This window comes from Procambarus clarkii, chromosome 27 (assembly GCF_040958095.1).
Source record: "Procambarus clarkii isolate CNS0578487 chromosome 27, FALCON_Pclarkii_2.0, whole genome shotgun sequence".
In the NCBI taxonomy this organism is placed as follows: Eukaryota; Metazoa; Arthropoda; class Malacostraca; order Decapoda; family Cambaridae; genus Procambarus; species Procambarus clarkii.
Window position 1 is genome coordinate 9968395 of NC_091176.1, and position 18768 is coordinate 9987162.

Here is an 18768-nt window from a genome sequence, read left to right on the forward strand (position 1 = left end):
AATCTGTAATTTCAAGAATTCGCCTTTTTTTTTTTTGTTAGATACAAGTGTTTATGGAGATTCGGGATGGAAACAACAGCTGAGCGACGAAATAGCACAATTTTCAGCACGAGTGGTCGACATCGTTTAGACCACTATCTTAGCGATTTTGCTCATCTGATAGATATTAGAAAAATGTGCAGCATAATAACCTTTTCACCCGCAGGATAAACATGATGATTAACATGGTAATCCCTTGTGTGACACTCTGTTCACTTGGGACAGTTAATAAGCAAGTCCCACCTGTATCTGGGTACAAGTGACAGGATGAACAACCCAGCCGGGTTTTCTTCCTACTGGGGAGTGTTGTACATGCTCCTATGACTTTTTCTCACTCACAAGATGAGTGGCGCTGCCCAGTGAACTCGCCTTCCAAGGACAAATTAAAATCTTGGAAGAGTCGGTTAGTTCGCCACGCCAGCCAAGACGGTAATGAAAGAAAACGAACACCAGGAGAAGTTTTGACTCATCAGGTGTACCGAGGGACTCACCAGGTGTACCGAGGGACTCGCCAGGTGTACCGAGGGACTCACCAGGTGTACCGAGGGACTCACCAGGTGTACCGAGGGACCCACCAGGTGTACCGAGGGACTCACCAGGTGTACCGAGGGACTCATCAGGTGTACCGAGGGACTCATCAGGTGTACCGCGGGACTCACCAGGTGTACCGAGGGACTCACCAAGTGTACCGAGGGACTCACCAAGTGTGCTGAGGGACTCACCAAGTGTACCGAGGGACTCACCAAGTGTACCGAGGGACTCACCAAGTGTGCTGAGGGACTCACCAAGTGTACCGAGGGACTCACCAAGTGTGCTGTGAAGGATAGAAGAAATTGTTTATGTAATAAATTCTAAGATGAGGTCTGATAAAGACCTTTTGTGCCCTCTGTAATGCTTTTGCGCTACCGCTCACAGGATGAGTATGGGGTGCACAATAAACTAGCCGCCTTCGGCGGCAACAAATAAAAAATCTGAGTGACTCACCAAGTGTACCGAGGGACTCACCAGGTGTGCCGAGGGACTCACCAGGTGTGCCGAGGGACTCACCAAGTGTACCGAGGGACTCACCAGGTGTGCCGAGGGACTCACCAAGTGTACCGAGCGACTCACCAGGTGTGCCGAGGGACTCACCAAGTGTACCGAGGGACTCGTCAATAGGACCGAGAGACTCACCGGTAGGACTAAGACATTCACCAAAGGGGCCGTGATTCTTACCCAAGGGGACCAACAGACTTACCGAATGGACCGAGATACTCACTGGAGGGACCGAGATACTCACTGGAGGGATCGAGATACTCACTGGAGGGACCGAGATATTCACCGGAGGGACTGAGATACTCACCAGAGAGACCGAGATACTCACCGGAGGGACCGAGACACTCACCGGAGGGACCGAGACACTCACCGGAGGGACCAAGACACTCATTGGAGGGACCGAGATACTTACCGGAGGGACCGAGATACTCACCGGAGGGACCGAAATACTCACCGGAGGGACCGAGACACTCACCGGAGGGACCGAGATACTTACCGGAGGGACCGAAATACTCACCAGAGGAACCGAGATACTTACCGGAGGGACCGAGATACTCACCGGAGGGACCGAAATACTCACCGGAGGGACCGAGACACTCACCGGAGGGACCGAGATACTCACCGCAGGGACCGAGACACTCACCGGAGGGACCGAGACACTCACAGGAGGGACCGAGATACTCACCGGAGGGACCGAGACACTCACCGGAGGGACCGAGACACTCACCGGAGGGACCGAGACACTCACCGGAGGGACCGAGATACTCACCGCAGGGACCGAGATACTCACCGCAGGGACCGAGACACTCACAGGAGGGACCGAGATACTCACCGGAGGGACCGAGACACTCACCGGAGGGACCGAGACACTCACCGGAGGGACCGAGATACTCACCGGAGGGACCGAGACACTCACCGGAGGGACCGAGATACTCACCGGAGGGACCGAGACACTCACCGGAGGGACCGAGATACTCACCGGAGGGACCGAGACACTCACCGGAGGGATCGAGACACTCACCGGAGGGATCGAGACACTCACCGGAGGGACCGAGACACTCACCGAAGGGGCCGAGATACTCACCGGAGGGACCGAGACACTCACCGGAGGGGCCGAGATACTCACCGGAGGGACCGAGACACTCACCGGAGGGGCCGAGACACTCACCGAAGGGACCGAGACACTCACCGAAGGGACCGAGACACTCACCGAAGGGACCGAGACACTCACCGAAGGGGCCGAGACACTCACCGAAGGGACCGAGACACTCACCGAAGGGGCCGAGACACTCACCGAAGGGACCGAGACACTCACCGAAGGGGCCGAGGCGGTAGTTGATGGTGACGACGACAATGCCCTCAGAGGCGAGCTTCTCCCCCGGGTAGAGGCGGCCGCCGTTGGAGAAGAACGAGCCGCCGTGAATGAAGAGCAGGACGGGCATAGTGGTGTTGATCCCCCGCCACCGTCCGCCGCCGCCACCGCTGCCGGCGCCTTCTAGCTGGAAGAAATAGCGACATGACAAATGGGTTTTATTCATTAGGATCTGACACGTCCCTGACCTACTCTCTCTCGCGGCAAGCTTCCTGGTCCCTGACCTACCCCCTCTTGGGAGATACATGGCTGCCGGACACTAAGTTACCGTCCCAAGAGCGGTATAGTTGACTCATCTCTGGTTGACTGTTGATACTCTCGTCCTCCACCTGGCTGGGGTACTGGTTGACTGTTGATACTCTCGTCCTCCACCTGGCTGGGGTAGTGGTTGACTGTTGATACTCTCGTCCTCCACCTGGCTGGGGCACTGGTTGACTGTTGATACTCTCGTCCTCCACCTGGCTGGGGTAGTGGTTGACTGTTGATACTCTCGTCCTCCACCTGGCTGGGGCACTGGTTGACTGTTGATACTCTCGTCCTCCACCTGGCTGGGGCACTGGTTGACTGTTGATACTCTCGTCCTCCACCTGGCTGGGGCACTGGTTGACTGTTGATACTCTCGTCCTCCACCTGGCTGGGGCACTGGTTGACTGTTGATACTCTCGTCCTCCACCTGGCTGGGGTAGTGGTTGACTGTTGATACTCTCGTCCTCCACCTGGCTGGGGCACTGGTTGACTGTTGATACTCTCGTCCTCCACCTGGCTGGGGCACTGGTTGACTGTTGATACTCTCGTCCTCCACCTGGCTGGGGCACTGGTTGACTGTTGATACTCTCGTCCTCCACCTGGCTGGGGCACTGGTTGACTGTTGATACTCTCGTCCTCCACCTGGCTGGGGCACTGGTTGACTGTTGATACCCTTTAAATTACTGCATAGAGGAAATAAATGTATAATTTACGGTTAAGTTAAATTTGTTTCCTATGGCAAGATAATGTCAACGCTGCATCCGCTTTCCTCAGTCATCCACTTGCCTCAGTCATCCACTTGCCACAGTCATCCACTTGCCTCAGTCATCCACTTGCCTCAGTCATCCACTTGCCTCAGTCATCCACTTGCCTCAGTCATCCACTTGCCTCAGTCATCCACTTGCCTCAGTCATCCACTTGCCTCAGTCATCCACTTGCCTCAGTCATCCACTTGCCGGGTGTCCATCGCGAATTAAAAAAATGTAACGCTTGATTGCATCTGTTTTTCCCGGCACCTCTTGGTTTACAATACTTAAGGAATTTCCCATGACACTTTCTGTTGAACCCAATTTACATTTGTCCATTTCTTTAGTTATATATATATATTGTTAAACGGCTGACATTATTGCCTTTTGTAAAAAGCTTCCTTAAAACAATACTAATGTTGGGTCTGACTATGTTCTGAAATGTCGTATGTGTAGCTAAAACAGAAGCGTTGAGGTTGAAGGAGAAGGCGACACGTGGACCCAGGAGGAAGATGGACAAGGGTTGAGGTGAGATTGACAAGTCTTGAGAGAGCCGTCGGTAAGGGCCACACTTGGCACTACTTAGTCGCTCCTCAGAAATGTCAGTGATAGGCACAGAAAGGGCGATATAAAGGTCACCTTAAATTACGGTCAACGCCACTTAAATTAAATGCCACGCGCACATCTCGTGTGCCAGGTGAGTACGAAGGGGCTCACCCTAGAGTACGCGGGCTCATCCTAGAGTACGCGGGCTCACCCTAGAGTACGCGGGCTCACCCTAGAGTACGCGGGCTCACCCTAGAGTATGCGGGCTCACCCTAGAGTACGCGGGCTCACCCTAGAGTACGCGGGCTCACCCTAGAGTACGCAGGCTCACCCTAGAGTACACGGGCTCACCCTAGAGTACGCGGGCTCACCCTAGAGTACGCGGGCTCACCCTAGAGTACGCGGGCTCACCCTAGAGTACACGGGCTCACCCTAGAGTACGCGGGCTCACCCTAGCTCGTGATGCTTGCAACTGTGTGTTCCCAGTAGCTAAATCTAAAACAACAACTGCCACTTTTTTGGTGTTTGGTGTTGATAGACTTAAGGCCTATCATCCTCCGGAGGGTTATTAAGGCCACTACAATAGTACTCTGACCAACCAGCAAGTTTAGTCCCGGACATGGTCCACAACTACCGTAAACTCTCACTACATATATATCGAAGAATGGGAGTATAGTCCTCGGTGTATATATCTCAGTTTCTTTGACGCCTGTGGCTATCAAAACATTGAAGACAAACTTAACAAAAAAATAGACAACACATAAGAAGTGTAGCTTATTACCCGTCGAATAATTGGGTTTAGGACAACGTATAACAAACCTGCTGTTTCAATACAATAGTGTGAAGGAAATTATCAGATAGGTTCAGTTACTTATTAATTTCTAACTGAATTTTATGAAATCTTTTGGATGGAAAAAATTAATTATTTATTCCACAAAATTTATTTAAACAAATTTGCAGGAACAATAGACTAAATATTACAATAGATGAGAGGTTGTCTTAGGAAAACCTGCGTAAAACAGTGCTAAGTGAAATAATCCTGACGGGGTCAGCCACTGGCAGAGTCACACATTCAGAACCTCGTATACCACATAATTAAGACCAATCCTGAAGTATGCAGCCCCAGCATGGAGCCCGTACCTTGCCGAGCACAAGACGAAGCTGGAAAAAGTTCAGAGATATGCCACTAGGCTAGTCCCAGAACTGAATTGTGTTACATGAGTTACGAAGAAAGGCTGCGAGAAATGCACCTCACGACACTAGAAGACAGAAGAGTAAGGGGAGACATGATCCCTACCTACAAAATTATCAGAGGAATTGACAGGGTAGATAAAGCTAAACTGTTTAACACGGGTGGTACGCGAACAAGGGGACACAGGTGGAAACTGAGTACCCAAATGAGCCACACAGACGTTAGAAAAAGCTTTTTCAGTGTCAGAGTAGTTGGAATGCATTAGGCAGTGATGTGGTGGAGGCTGAGTCCATACACAGTTCCAAATGTAGATATGATAGAGCCCAGTAGGCTCAGGGAACCTGTACAACGGTTGATTGACAGTTGAGAGGCGGGACCAAAGAGCCAGACCTCAAGCCCCGCAACCACAATTAGGTGAGTACACATGTTTAGTACCAGTACTACCGGTTGACAGTACCAGTACTACCGGTTGACAGTACCAGTACTACCGGTTGACAGTACCAGTACTACCGGTTGACAGTACCAGTACTACCGGTTGACAGTACCAGTACTACCGGTTGACAGTACCAGTACTACCGGTTGACAGTACCAGTACTACCGGTTGACAGTACCAGTACTACCGGTTGACAGTACCAGTACTACCGGTTGACAGTACCAGTACTACCGGTTGACAGTACCAGTACTATCGGTTGAGAGCCGCTCACTAGCTCCACCCTCAAGGTCAACACTGCACGTGGAGCGGGTCGTGACCTCAAGAGGGTCACCACGAGCACAAGGTCAGCTACGTGAGGGGGAAGACAACTGGAGTGAAGCTGTTGATATCACTCTCACAAACTACTCTCAGTTCGAGTCTGGTTTATTTTGACCTTCATGATTGATCAGAGTGATGGGCACCTTCAGAACACCTCTGTAACACTGAGTGCTTCAACACCACCCACGTATGATAATAATAATAATATTAATAATAGAATATTATTATTGTTATTATTTTATTTGTAAACATACTGAGTATTATTTCAATGGTTAATGGGTACAGTATTTGTCAATTTTATCATCAATGGTTAGTAGAGGAAGGTGTTCCCTGGATGGAAGACTAATTATCATAACCAATATAAAGGTGAATGGAATTATCAGGGGGAAAGTGCCAAGCCATTACGACTATGTAACACTTGGTAGGGGGGGGGGGGGTCAGGATAAGGATTTGGGATGGGACGGGGGGAAAGGAATGGTGCTCAACCCCTTGGACGGTCGGGGATTGAAGGAGAGAGAGCGAGTACTCACGATCGGCGTGTAGACGTTAAGGGTGAGACAGTCTTCGGACATGTGGTATTCCCCAATATGTTTCTGCTCCATATAGAGGTACTCTCTGTGTTCTTGTGGGCCGTCGCTCCTGCTGGCGTTCCTGCTCGACGACTCCCTCTCGGGCTTCGTCTCCTGAGTCCCCGACGGTCTCTCCTCCTTGAAGGGATCCTTCCGTCTCACCAGAGGGTCAATCTTGTCTAGTGTGTCTTTTTCTTTGACGCTCTCGTTGATCTTCTGCGACGCTGTTGGGAAGGAGCCGGAGACGCCGTCTATATGCGCACTTATTGCCATCACGGGCTCTGGGGTCTCAGAAAGATCTTTATCTGAACTTTTTATATTTCTTAGTCTTCTCAACAACAACATATCTTTATTATTATAACGTGTTTCGTCACTACTGGATTTGTCAGTTAAATGAGAACTATTACTACTCTCGCTTCTAGCGTCACTTAGCGTCTGTGAGGCCACGTTTTGCCTACTCGTCCGAAACACTTCCACGTCTCCTGACACCCTAACGTCAAGATTCCACTCCAAACACTCAGGCCTCGCCACGTCCACTTCCACCTCTCGGCATTCCTTATCCTTTATCTTCTTTTTCAGTCTCTGCGCCTCCTCCACCGTCTTTCTCACTTCATCTTCCAGCTCCTCCACTTCCTCCTCGTGCAGTTCTTCCCCGAGCTCCATCGCCAGAGCCTTCCTCAGCTGGTCCTCGAGGTGGTCGATGTCAACATTGGACTCGACGGTGTCCCACACATCGTTCTCCAGCGGCTGGTAACACATCGCGCCGAACTGGCGCGCATCCAGCACCCCTTCCCAGGGTACCGCCTCCTCCGGGGCCTGCAACACAGTATCATCATCAGTACACTTAGTAGCAGAGTATCATCAGCAACATTAATGCAGCGACCAACACAGTCACAAAGTAAGGGAAACTAGTCATTGCCGAAGCACTCAACATCAAGCACTCTCACCCAATTGGACACCAAGCAGCTCGCATCTAGACGCGTCCTGCCATCAACAAGACCCAGAGAGAGAACTGACAGTTTACATCACACTTATGTCAAGGCCGACTAATGAGAAGTGCAGACAAGATTACACAGTCCCGTCCACAGCACAACCTCCTCACATAAGGAGCCACGTAAGAAGTCACATAAGGAGTCATATGTCATATAAGGAACCATATAAAGAGTCATATAAAGAGTCACATATGGAGTCACACAGGGAGCCACACAGGGAGTAACATAGGGAGCCACACAGGGAGCCACACAGGGAGCCACACAGGGAGTAACATAGGGAGCCACACAGGGAGTAACATAGGGAGCCACACAGGGAGTAACATAGGGAGCCACACAGGGAGCCACACAAGGAGCCACACAGGGAGTAACATAGAGAGCCACAAAGGGAGCCACACAGGGAGCCACACAGAGAGCCACACAAGGAGCCACACAAGGAGCCACACAAGGAAACACACAGGGAGCCACACAGGGAGCCACACAAGGAGCCACACAAGGAGCCACACAGGGAGCCACACAGGGAGCCACACAGGGAGCCACACAGGGAGCCACACAGGGAGCCACATAGAGAGCCACATAGAGAGCCACACAGGGAGCCACACAAGGAGCCACACAGGGAGCCACACAAGGAGCCACACAGGGAGCCACACAAGGAGCCACACAGGGAGCCACATAGGGAGCCACACAGGGAGCCACATAGAGAGCCACACGGGGAGCCACACAAGGAGTCACACAGGGAGCCACACAAGGAGCCACACAAGGAGCCACACAGGGAGCCACACAAGGAGTCACACAGGGAGCCACACAAGGAGCCACACAGGGAGCCACACAAGGAGCCACACAGGGAGCCACACAAGGAGCCACACAGGGAGCCACACAAGGAGCCACACAGGGAGCCACACAAGGAGCCACACAAGGAGCCACACAGGGAGCCACACAAGGAGCCACACAGGGAGCCACACAAGGAGCCACACAGGGAGCCACACAAGGAGCCACACAGGGAGCCACACAAGGAGCCACATAGGGAGCCACACAGGGAGCCACATAGGGAGCCACACAGGGAGCCACATAGGGAGCCACATACTGAACCACATAATGAAGTCATATAGTAAGCCACATAAGGAGACTAGAAACTATTGTTAAAACAAACTTTTGCAGGGTCCGCCTCTGGTCCAGAGTCGCGTGTCGGAGTTACCAGACCTGGAGTGACCCTGAGCTGGCTCGTCCGGCACCTTGTGTGTCTGTCTTTGTGTCTGGGCTGTGTGTGTGTGTGTGTGTGTGTGTGTGTGTGTGTGTGTGTGTGTGTGTGTGTGTGTGTGTGTGTGTGTCTGGGCGTGTGTGTGTGTGTGTGTGTGTGTGTGTGTGTGTGTGTGTGTGTGTGTGTGTGTGTGTGTGTGTGTGTGTGTGTGTGTGTGTGTGTGTGTGTGTGTGTCTGGGCGTGTGTGTGTGTGTGTGTCTGGGTGTGTGTGTGTGTGTGTGTGTGTGTGTGTTTGTGTTTGTACTCACCTATTTGTGCTTGCGGGGGTTGAGCTTTGGCTCTTTGGTCCCGCCTCTCAACTGTCAATCAACAGGTGTACAGGTTCCTGAGCCTACTGGGCTCTATCATATCTACACTTGAAACTGTGTACGGAGTCAGCCTCCACCATATTACTTCCTAATGCATTCCATTTGTCAACTACTTTGACACTAAAAAAAATTCTTTCTAATATCTCTGTGGCTCATTTCGGGCACTCAGTTTCCACCTGTGTCTCCTACTGCGTGTGCCCCTTGTGTCAAATAGCCCGTCTTTATCTACCCTGTCAATTCCTCTGAGAATCTTGTACGTGGTGATCATATCCCCCCTAACTCTTCTGTCTTCTAGCGACGTGAGGTTTAATTCACGTAGTCTCTCCTCGTAGCTCATGCCTCTCAGCCCGGGTACTAGTCTGGTGGCAAACCTTTGAACTTTTTCCAGTTTGGTCTTATGCTTGATTAGATATGGACTCCATGCTGGGGCTGCATACTCCAGGATTGGTCTGATAGGTGGTATACAAAGTTCTGAATGATTCCTTGCACAAGTGTCTACATGCCGTTCTTATGTTAGTCAACCTGGCATATGCTGATGTTATCCTCTTGATATGGGCTTTAGGGACAGGTCTGGCGAGATATCAACCCCCAGGTCTTTCTTTCTCTCTGACTCCTGTAGAATTTCATCTCCCAAATGATACTTTGTAACTGGCCTCCTGCTCCCTACACCTATCTTCATTACATTACATTTACTTGGCTTAAACTCTAACAACCATTTGTTCGACCATTCCTTTAGTTTGTCTAGGTCTTCTAGAAGCCTCAAGCAGTCCACTTGTGAGTGAGCGAGTCCTGTGTGTGTGTGTATGTGTGTGTGTGTGTGTGTGTGTGTGTGTGTGTGTGTGTGTGTGTGTGTGTGTGTGTGTGTGTGTGTGTGTGTGTGTGTGTGTACTCACCTAGTTGTACTCACCTAGTTGTGTTTGCGGGGGTTGAGCTCTGGCTCTTTGGTCCCGCCTCTCAACCGTCAATCAACAGGTGTACAGATTCCTGAGCCTATCGGGCTCTGTCATATCTACACTTGAAACTGTGTATGGAGTCAGGCTCCACCACATCACCCCCTAATGCATTCCATTTGTCAACCACTCTGACACTAAAAAAGTTCTTTCTAATATCTCTGTGGCTCATTTGGGCACTCAGTTTCCACCTGTGTCCCCTTGTGTTAAATAGACTGTCTTTATCTACCCTATCAATTCCCTTCAGAATCTTGAATGTGGTGATCATGTCCCCCCTAACTCTTCTGTCTTCCAGCGAAGTGAGGTTTAATTCCCGTAGTCTCTCCTCGTAGCTCATACCTCTCAGCTCGGGTACTAGTCTGGTGGCAAACCTTTGAACCTTCTCCAGTTTAGTCTTATCCTTGACTAGATATGGACTCCATGCTGGGGCTGCATACTCCAGGATTGGCCTGACATATGTGGTATACAAAGTTCTGAATGATTCTTTACACAAATTTCTGAATGCCGTTCGTATGTTGGCCAGCCTGGCATATGCCGCTGATGTTATCCGCTTGATATGTGCTGCAGGAGACAGGTCTGGCGTGATATCAACCCCCAAGTCTTTTTCCTTCTCTGACTCCTGAAGAATTTCCTCTCCCAGATGATACCTTGTATCTGGCCTCCTGCTCCCTACACCTATCTTCATTACATTACATTTGGTTGGGTTAAACTCTAACAACCATTTGTTCGACCATTCCTTCAGCTTGTCTAGGTCTTCTTGAAGCCTCAAACAGTCCTCTTCTGTTTTAATCCTTCTCATAATTTTATCATCGTCCGCAAACATTGAGAGAAATGAATCGATACCCTCCGGGAGATCATTTACATATATCAGAAACAAGATAGGACCGAGTACAGAGCCCTGTGGGACTCCACTGGTGACTTCACGCCAATCGGAGGTCTCACCCCTCACCGTAACTCTCTGCTTCCTATTGCTTAGATACTCCCTTATCCACTGGAGCACCTTACCAGCTACACCTGCCTGTCTCTCCAGCTTATGTACCAGCCTCTTATGCGGTACTGTGTCAAAGGCTTTCCGACAATCCAAGAAAATGCAGTCCGCCCAGCCCTCTCTTTCTTGCTTAATCTGTGTCACCTGATCGTAGAATTCTATCAAGCCTGTAAGGCAAGATTTACCCTCCCTGAACCCATGTTGGCGATTTATCACGAAGTCCCTTCTCTCCAGATGTGTTACCAGGTTTTTTCTCACGATCTTCTCCATCACCTTGCATGGTATACAAGTCAAGGACACTGGCCTGTAGTTCAGTGCCTCTTGTCTGTCGCCCTTTTTGTATATTGGGACCACATTCGCCGTCTTCCATATTTCTGGTAGGTCTCCCGTCTCTAGTGACTTACTATACACTATGGAGAGTGGCAAGCAAAGTGCCTCTGCACACTCTTTCAGTACCCATGGTGAGATCCCATCTGGACCAACAGCCTTTCTAACATCCAGATCCAGCAGGTGTCTCTTGACCTCCTCTCTCGTAATTTCGAACTCCTCCAAGGCCGCCTGGTTTATCTCCCTTTCTCCTAGCACAGTGACCTCACCCTGTTCTATTGTGAAGACCTCCTGGAACCTCTTGTTGAGTTCCTCACACACCTCTCTGTCATTCTCTGTATACCTGTCCTCGCCTGTTCTAAGTTTCAATACCTGTTCTTTCACTGTTGTTTTCCTTCTGATGTGACTGTGGAGTAGCTTTGGTTCGGTCTTGGCTTTGTTTGCTATATCATTTTCAAAATTTTTCTCTGCTTCTCTTCTCACCCTGACGTACTCATTCCTGGTTCTCTGGTATCTCTCTCTGCTTTCTGGTGTTCTGTTATTCCGGAAGTTCCTCCGCGCCTTTTTGTTCAGTTTCTTCGCTTCCATACATGCCCTATTATACCATGGATTCTTCTGTTGCTTCTCGGATTTTTCCCTTTGGGCCGGGATGAACCTGTTTACTGCCTCCTGACACTTTTGGGTAACATAGTCCATCATACCCTGTATAGACTTGTCTCTGAGGTCTGTGTCCCAAGGTATTTCACTTAGGAAACTTCTCATCTGTTCATAATTCCCCTTTCGGTATGCCAGCCTTTTGATTCCTAGTTCTTTTTGGGGGGAGATAAGTCCTAGCTCTACCAGGTACTCAAAGTTCAATACACTGTGGTCACTCATTCCCAAGGGCGCTTCCATCTTAACTTCCCTTATATCCCATTCATTTAGGGTAAATATCAAATCAAGCATTGCTGGTTCATCTTCTCATCTTCATTGTGTGTGTGTGTGTGTGTTTGTGTCTGTGTGTGTCTGGGCGTGTGTGTGTGTGTGTGTGTGTGTGTGTGTGTGTGTGTGTGCGTGTGTGTGTGTGTTTGTGTGTGTGTGTGTGTCTGGGCGTGTGTGTGTGGGCGTGTGTGTGTATGTGTGTGTGTGTGTGTGTGTGTTGTGTGTGTGTGTGTGTGTGTGTGTGTGTGTGTGTGTGTGTGTGTGTGTGTGTGTGTGTGTATTTGGTGAACTAGGAAGTGCATTAAATGCAGGTCAGAAGTCAAGTTTCCGGCAAGTCAATTAATTACCCTTGCTAATGGTGAGTGAGCTGGTGGGGGTAGTGGTGGTGGGGGTGGTGGTGGGGGTGGTGGTGGTGGTGGGGGTGGTGGTGGTGGTGGGGGTGGGGGTGGTGGTAGTCGTGGAGGGAGGGTGATGGTCGTGGGGGAGGAGGTGTGCTTACCTACTTTATCTTACTTTACTTTACCTTACCTTACCTTACCTTGCCTTGCGGTGATTCCGGGGATCAAGGTCCCCGCGGCCCGGTCTGTGATCAGCCCTCCTGGTTGTTGGACTGGTCAACCAGGCTGTTGGACGCAGCTGCTAGCAGCCTGACGTATGAGTCACAGCCTGGTTGATCAGGAATCCTTTGGAGGTGCTTGTCAAGTTCTCTCTGGAACACTGTGAGGGGTTAGCCAGTTATGCCCCTTATGTGTAGTAGAAGCGTGTTGAACAGTCTCGGGCCTCTGATGTTGATAGTTCTCTCTCAGAGTACCTGTTGCATCTCTGCTTCACAACTGGGGTATTCTGCACATCCTGCCATGCCTCCTGGTCTCGTGTGAGATCATACCTAACCGTGTCTACGGGGATCGAGTGAGGTCTAGCACTTTATGCCCCGCCTTCTAGCCTTGTTGTACCTGTTGCGTTACAATTTAAATATTTTTACGTTCAATTTCTTTGTTGAATCTCACTTTAACGGAGGGGTGGTGGTGGAGGAGTGGAGGGAAGGCTGGGAGTGGTGGAGGAGTGGAGGGAGGGGTGGTGGTGGTGGCAGTGGAGTGGAGGGAGGGCTGGTGATGGTGGTAGTGGAGTGGAGGGAGGGCTGGAGATGGTGGTGGTGGAGTGGAGGGAGGGCTGGTGATGGTGGTGGAGGAGTGGAGGGAGGGGTGGTGGTGGTGGTGGAGGAGAGAGGGGGTTTGCTAAGGCAGCTCACAGCATGTCCTGGGTATTTCTATCCATATCCCTCTCCTCTCTCATTCTCTCTCTCTCTCTCTCTCTCTCTCTCTCTCTCTCTCTCTCTCTCTCTCTCTCTCTCTCTCTCTCTCTCTCTCTCTCTCTCTCTCTCTCTCTCTCTCTCTCTCTCTCTCTCCTGCCTTTGTTATTTTTTCTTGCAGTATTAGTATCATGTAATATAGTGTTACACCATCAGGTCATGCAGGGAAGCTAAAGAAAGGAAACAAACAGCCTGGGAATAGTATAAAGAAGTAGGAACAAGGGACAATAGAGACAGACAATAATAGAGAGAGACACCAGAGAACGAGAAATGAATACACCTGAGTTAGGAGAGAAGCCGAGAGGCAATCTGAAAATGTGAGCTAAGAGGGTTAGGTAATGAGGAGAGGCTAGTAGAACGTAATCTCACACCCTTAGAGGATAGGGGAGAGGGGGATATGATCACAACATACAAGATACTGAGGGGGGAACATAAAAGGTGGACAGAGGTGGTCTCTTCAAATTGAAAGAATGTAGGATGTGAAGAAACAGGTGGAAACTGGAAACATAAATGTTCCAAAGGAGTGTGTGTGTGAGAAAAAGACTCGTACTCGGAAAATATACGAGTATTACCTCCAGAAACGAGCCCTCTCACTTTCAGCCGTAATACGGCTGTTTAAAACGAGCCTCGTGGTAAAGAAGGCGTCTCACTGGCTGGTCTCGTAATTACCTCTTGTCACTTGCACTCTCGGCCGTGTATATGGTGAGCATCACTCTCCCGCTCCTTCTGACGTTATTAATTTAAAACTCATTCTCTCTCACAAATGAAGTGAGAGAGAATGTTTTTTCTGCACTTTAGAGGGAAGAGATGCAGACGGGTGCAAACCCAGGCTCCTCTACGTGACAGTTAAGACCCCCCAACATGTATTCTTTCTCTCCGTAACACACATATTTACCGCAGGACCCGATACATGTCCCCAGATACCCGCCAACGATACCTGCCCACTACAGGAACTCCCTGCCCTTAATGCCTGTGGATCCTGGCCCCAACACCTGCACTGACTGGGAATCAATTACGTCGTACTGGATGGTCAAGGGCTGCTTGGCTTAGTCTGGGGGACCAAGCCAAATTGAATCCCATTCTCTCTCGTTCGTCTCTTTGGCCGCTTCATCTGGGCCTCTTCCGCTCCATTTCTCTCACCTCAATCGCTTCCCTGAATCATCCCCCCCACGAGCCACACACACACACACACACACACACACACACACACACACACACACACACACACACACACACACACACACACACACACACACACACACACACACGAACCTCATGTCACTGGAAAACACAAAAGTAAGGGGAGACATGATAACCACCTACAAAATTCTCAGGGGAATTGACAGGGTTATCTTGAGGTTATCTTGAGATGATTTCGGGGCTTTTTTTTTTTAGTGTCCCCGCGGCCCGGTCCTCGACCAGGCCTCCACCCCCAGGAAGCAGCCCGTGACAGCTGACTAACACCCAGGTACCTATTTTACTGCTAGGTAACAGGGGCATAGGGTGAAAGAAACTCTGCCCATTGTTTCTCGCCGGCGCCTGGGATCGAACCCAGGACCACAGGATCACAAATCCCGCGTGCTGTCCGCTCGGCCGACCGGCTCCCATGGTGGACAAAGGTGGACAAAGACAAACTCTTCAGCACGGGTGGGACACGAACAAGGGGATTCAGTTGGAAACTTAGTACCCAAATGAGCCACAGAGACGTTAGAAAGATATTTTTTCAGTGTCAGAGTAGTTTACAATATTTGCTAACTCTGATAAAGAGTTAGAGCAGAGCAGATTAGAGCAGAACATTATTGATCTTTCGCGATAATTACTGTATTTGGAGCAGAGACAACGCGGGATACTCATCTTAGTAAGGGTGATTGTGTGAGCTAAGATGACTATCACAGGAGATGGTTAAGCCATTACGACTATGTAGCACTTACAACGGACGAGGATAAGCACTTGGGATGCTAGGACGGAAGGAAGGAATGGTGCCCAACCTGTCTCGACGGTCGGGGGCTGAACCGCAAGAAGCAAGACCATCGCTCTATTGTGCAGTTCAATTGTTGCAATGTTATTCTAATCCCAAGTGAAACTCACTTGTGCTGGACGGTAGAGCGACGGTCTCTCTTCATGCAGGTCGGCGTTCAATCCCCGACCGTCCAAGTGGTTGGGCGCCATATGTCCTGAACGGCTTCAAGGTTCTCGCCAGAGTGACACCACCTAATGTTGTTGTTATAGATTCAGCTACTGCGAACAAAAAGTTCCAAGTAGCACGGGCTATGGTGAGCCCGTAGTGGACTTACGGGCTTAAAAGACACCTCGCAAGTGGTGGCGTCCTTTTATTCAGCCTCCTCCAACCAGTTCCGGTCACCATGTGATCCTGTGTGGCCACACCCGTGACGACTGAGCCACCGTCTCAAATAGCACTTCCGGTCACTTCCCTGCCACGCCCCGCCTCCACTATGGGTCCTGGGCAGCCCCACTGCCCCCCCTGACCTGTGAGCCCACCACACACTGCCCCTGACCTGTGAGCCCACCACACACTGCCCCTGACCTGTGAGCCACCACACACTGCCCCTGACCTGTGAGCCACCACACACTGCCCCTGACCTGTGAGCCACCACACACTGCCCCTGACCTGTGAGCCCACCACACACTGCCCCTGACCTGTGAGCCACCACACACTGCCCCTGACCTGTGAGCCACCACACACTGCCCCTGACCTGTGAGCCACCACACACTGCCCCTGACCTGTGAGCCACCACACACTGCCCCTGACCTGTGAGCCACCACACACTGCCCCTGACCTGTGAGCCACCACACACTGCCCCTGACCTGTGAGCCACCACACACTGCCCCTGACCTGTGAGCCACCTCCACACGCTACTACTCCTGCTGCCAGAATATTGAGAGAGAAAGAGAGATACCTCGCGATGATTTCGGGGCTCAACGTCCCCGCGGGCCCGGTCCTCGACCAGGCCTCCTCGTTGCTGGACTGGTCAACCAGGCTGTTGGACGCGGCTGCTCGCAGCCTGATGTATGAATCACAGCCTGGACGATCGGGTATACTATCTGACACTGTCTAAATGTTACACAATATAATGCAAGTCTGAGGATGACGGGAGTTAGTGAGTCTGACGTCAAAGGCATACACACAGAAGGTAATATGAGTATATTATGGTAATATACTATACATTTTAAAGATATATGTATATTAATGCACAAGTTCGAATCCTCACCACGGCTCCTGCCTGTGGATTTTATATCTTAAATTTAAAATATCTAAATTAAATTTGTAAGTATATAATATTTCAGATAGACTATTCGGTTAATTGCGATAATGTATAACAATGCAGAATCAGAAGATAGAAAGGTCTGTTCAATTTAACTAATGGTTATAACCACTGAATGGGACTTAGAAACAACTGGATATTATATAAATCAATTGTATAAGCACGACGAAAAACAGCCGGTTCATAGAAGGGAAGACATGTATAACCAACCTACTAGAGTTCAGTGAGCGAATGACTGGGACAAGAAAGGAGGACTGCTTACTATATAAGACTGTTGCAATACATTTATTACTGCCCCACACACACACATGGATCCCTGTACAAGCTTGGAAAAAACCTATTTGGGGGCGGGGGAGTGGTTGGTTGTGTGGGGGGGAGGGACTCTCTTCCCCCTCCCCATACACACACAAAGCTAAGAGCCAGGAGCCAGTGCCTCAAGCTCCCACCCCCCCTCCCCCCACAGTCAACTCTTTGGTGAGTACCAATAGGTGAGTTCCCATACACTCAGAACAGTTATTGTCACGACAGTAAAAAAAAAAATGTAATATCTGAGTGGATCTGTAAATGGCGTAAACATGTTATTTTCACAGTGAACGTCAAAGGCTGCTGCTGCCCTTCTCTCTTACGTCTCCCTCTTTACCTCTCTCTCTCTCTCTCTCCTGTCTCTCTCTCTCTGTGTCTCTGTCTCTCTCTCTCTCTTCTCTCTCTCTCTCTCTCTCTCTCTCTCTCTCTCTCTCTCTCTCTCTCTCTCTCTCTCTCTCTCTCTCTCTCTCTCTCTCTCTCTCTCTCTCTCTCTCTCTCTCTCTCTCTCTCTCTCTCTCTCTCTCTCTCTCTCTCTCTCTCTCTCTCTCTCTCTCTCTCTCTCTCTCTCTCTCTCTCTCTCTCTCTCTCTCTCTCTCTCTCTCTCTCTCTCTCTCTCTCTCTCTGGGAAGGAAGGAGAGAAGCCTCTGATCTCCCACCCGCTCCTCTAGTCCCCGTATCGAGGTCAACACTTAACCCCTGAGTGCATCAGAGACACACGGGGACCTCAGCCACTCCCCCGAGGAGGTGCCAGGCCTCCCACACCGTCCCCGGAGGGTGGGGAGGCAGGGCGTGAGGTGTGAGGACGGTGAGTACCTGCATGAGGCACTCTCATCAACCACCTCACACGCTTATTCTACAACATAATTGCGGTAGTCACCTCTACATCTAGTGCCTTCTGGATGTAGAGGTAGGTGGGTGGGGTGTAGGTGGGTGGGGTGTAGGTGGGTGGGCGTGTAGGTGGGTGGGCGTGTAGGTGGATGGGGGGTAGGTGGGTGGGTGTGTAGGTGGGGTGAAGGTGGGTGGGAGTGTAGGTGGGGTGTAGGTGGGGTGTAGGTGGGTGGGTGTGTAGGTGGGGTGTAGGTGGGTGGGTGTGTAGGTGGGGTGTAGGTGGGTGGGTGTGCAGGTGGGTGGGGTGTAGGTGGGGTGTAGGTGGGAGGGTATGTAGGTGGGGTGTAGGAGGGTGGGTGTGTAGGTGGGGTGTAGGTGTGTGGGTATGTAGGTGGGTGGTTGTGTAGGTGTGGTGTAGGTGTGTGGGTGTGTAGGTGTGGTGTAGGTGTGTGGGTGTGTAGGTGTGGTGTATGTGGGTGGGTGTGTAGGTGGGTGGGGGGTAGGTGGGTGGGTGTGTAGGTGGGGGGTAGGTGGGTGGGGGTGTAGGTGGGTGGGTGTGTAGGAGGAGTTCTTTGGTAAGTACAATTGCTGCTTAATATGGGCGAAATTACAGATTACTTAAAATGTGGGAAATAGTTGCTTATAAGTAGATACTTTGATCTCTAGATAAAGATAATGATGTATTCAGAGTGTCTTATATTGTGAATAATAAGTGTTGGATAAACACTCAGCACTGGAGATGATAGTCAAGAGGCACTTACAGACCCACCACCACCACTACCACCACCACTACCACCAGACCCACCA

General features: G+C 50.5%; 1 protein-coding gene across 1 annotated transcript in view; it reads right to left on the minus strand.

The window, feature by feature from the left end:
• Positions 1–18768, minus strand: part of LOC123762657 (bile salt-activated lipase) — a 97260-nt gene that overhangs the window by 20198 nt on the left and 58294 nt on the right. Inside the window, exons 2-3 of the mRNA XM_069332320.1 lie at positions 6458–7312; positions 2390–2573 (exon numbers count right to left, since the gene is read on the minus strand). Coding sequence (XP_069188421.1) covers positions 2390–2573; positions 6458–7312 — 1039 coding nt within the window. The remainder of the gene's footprint in view (positions 1–2389; positions 2574–6457; positions 7313–18768) is intronic.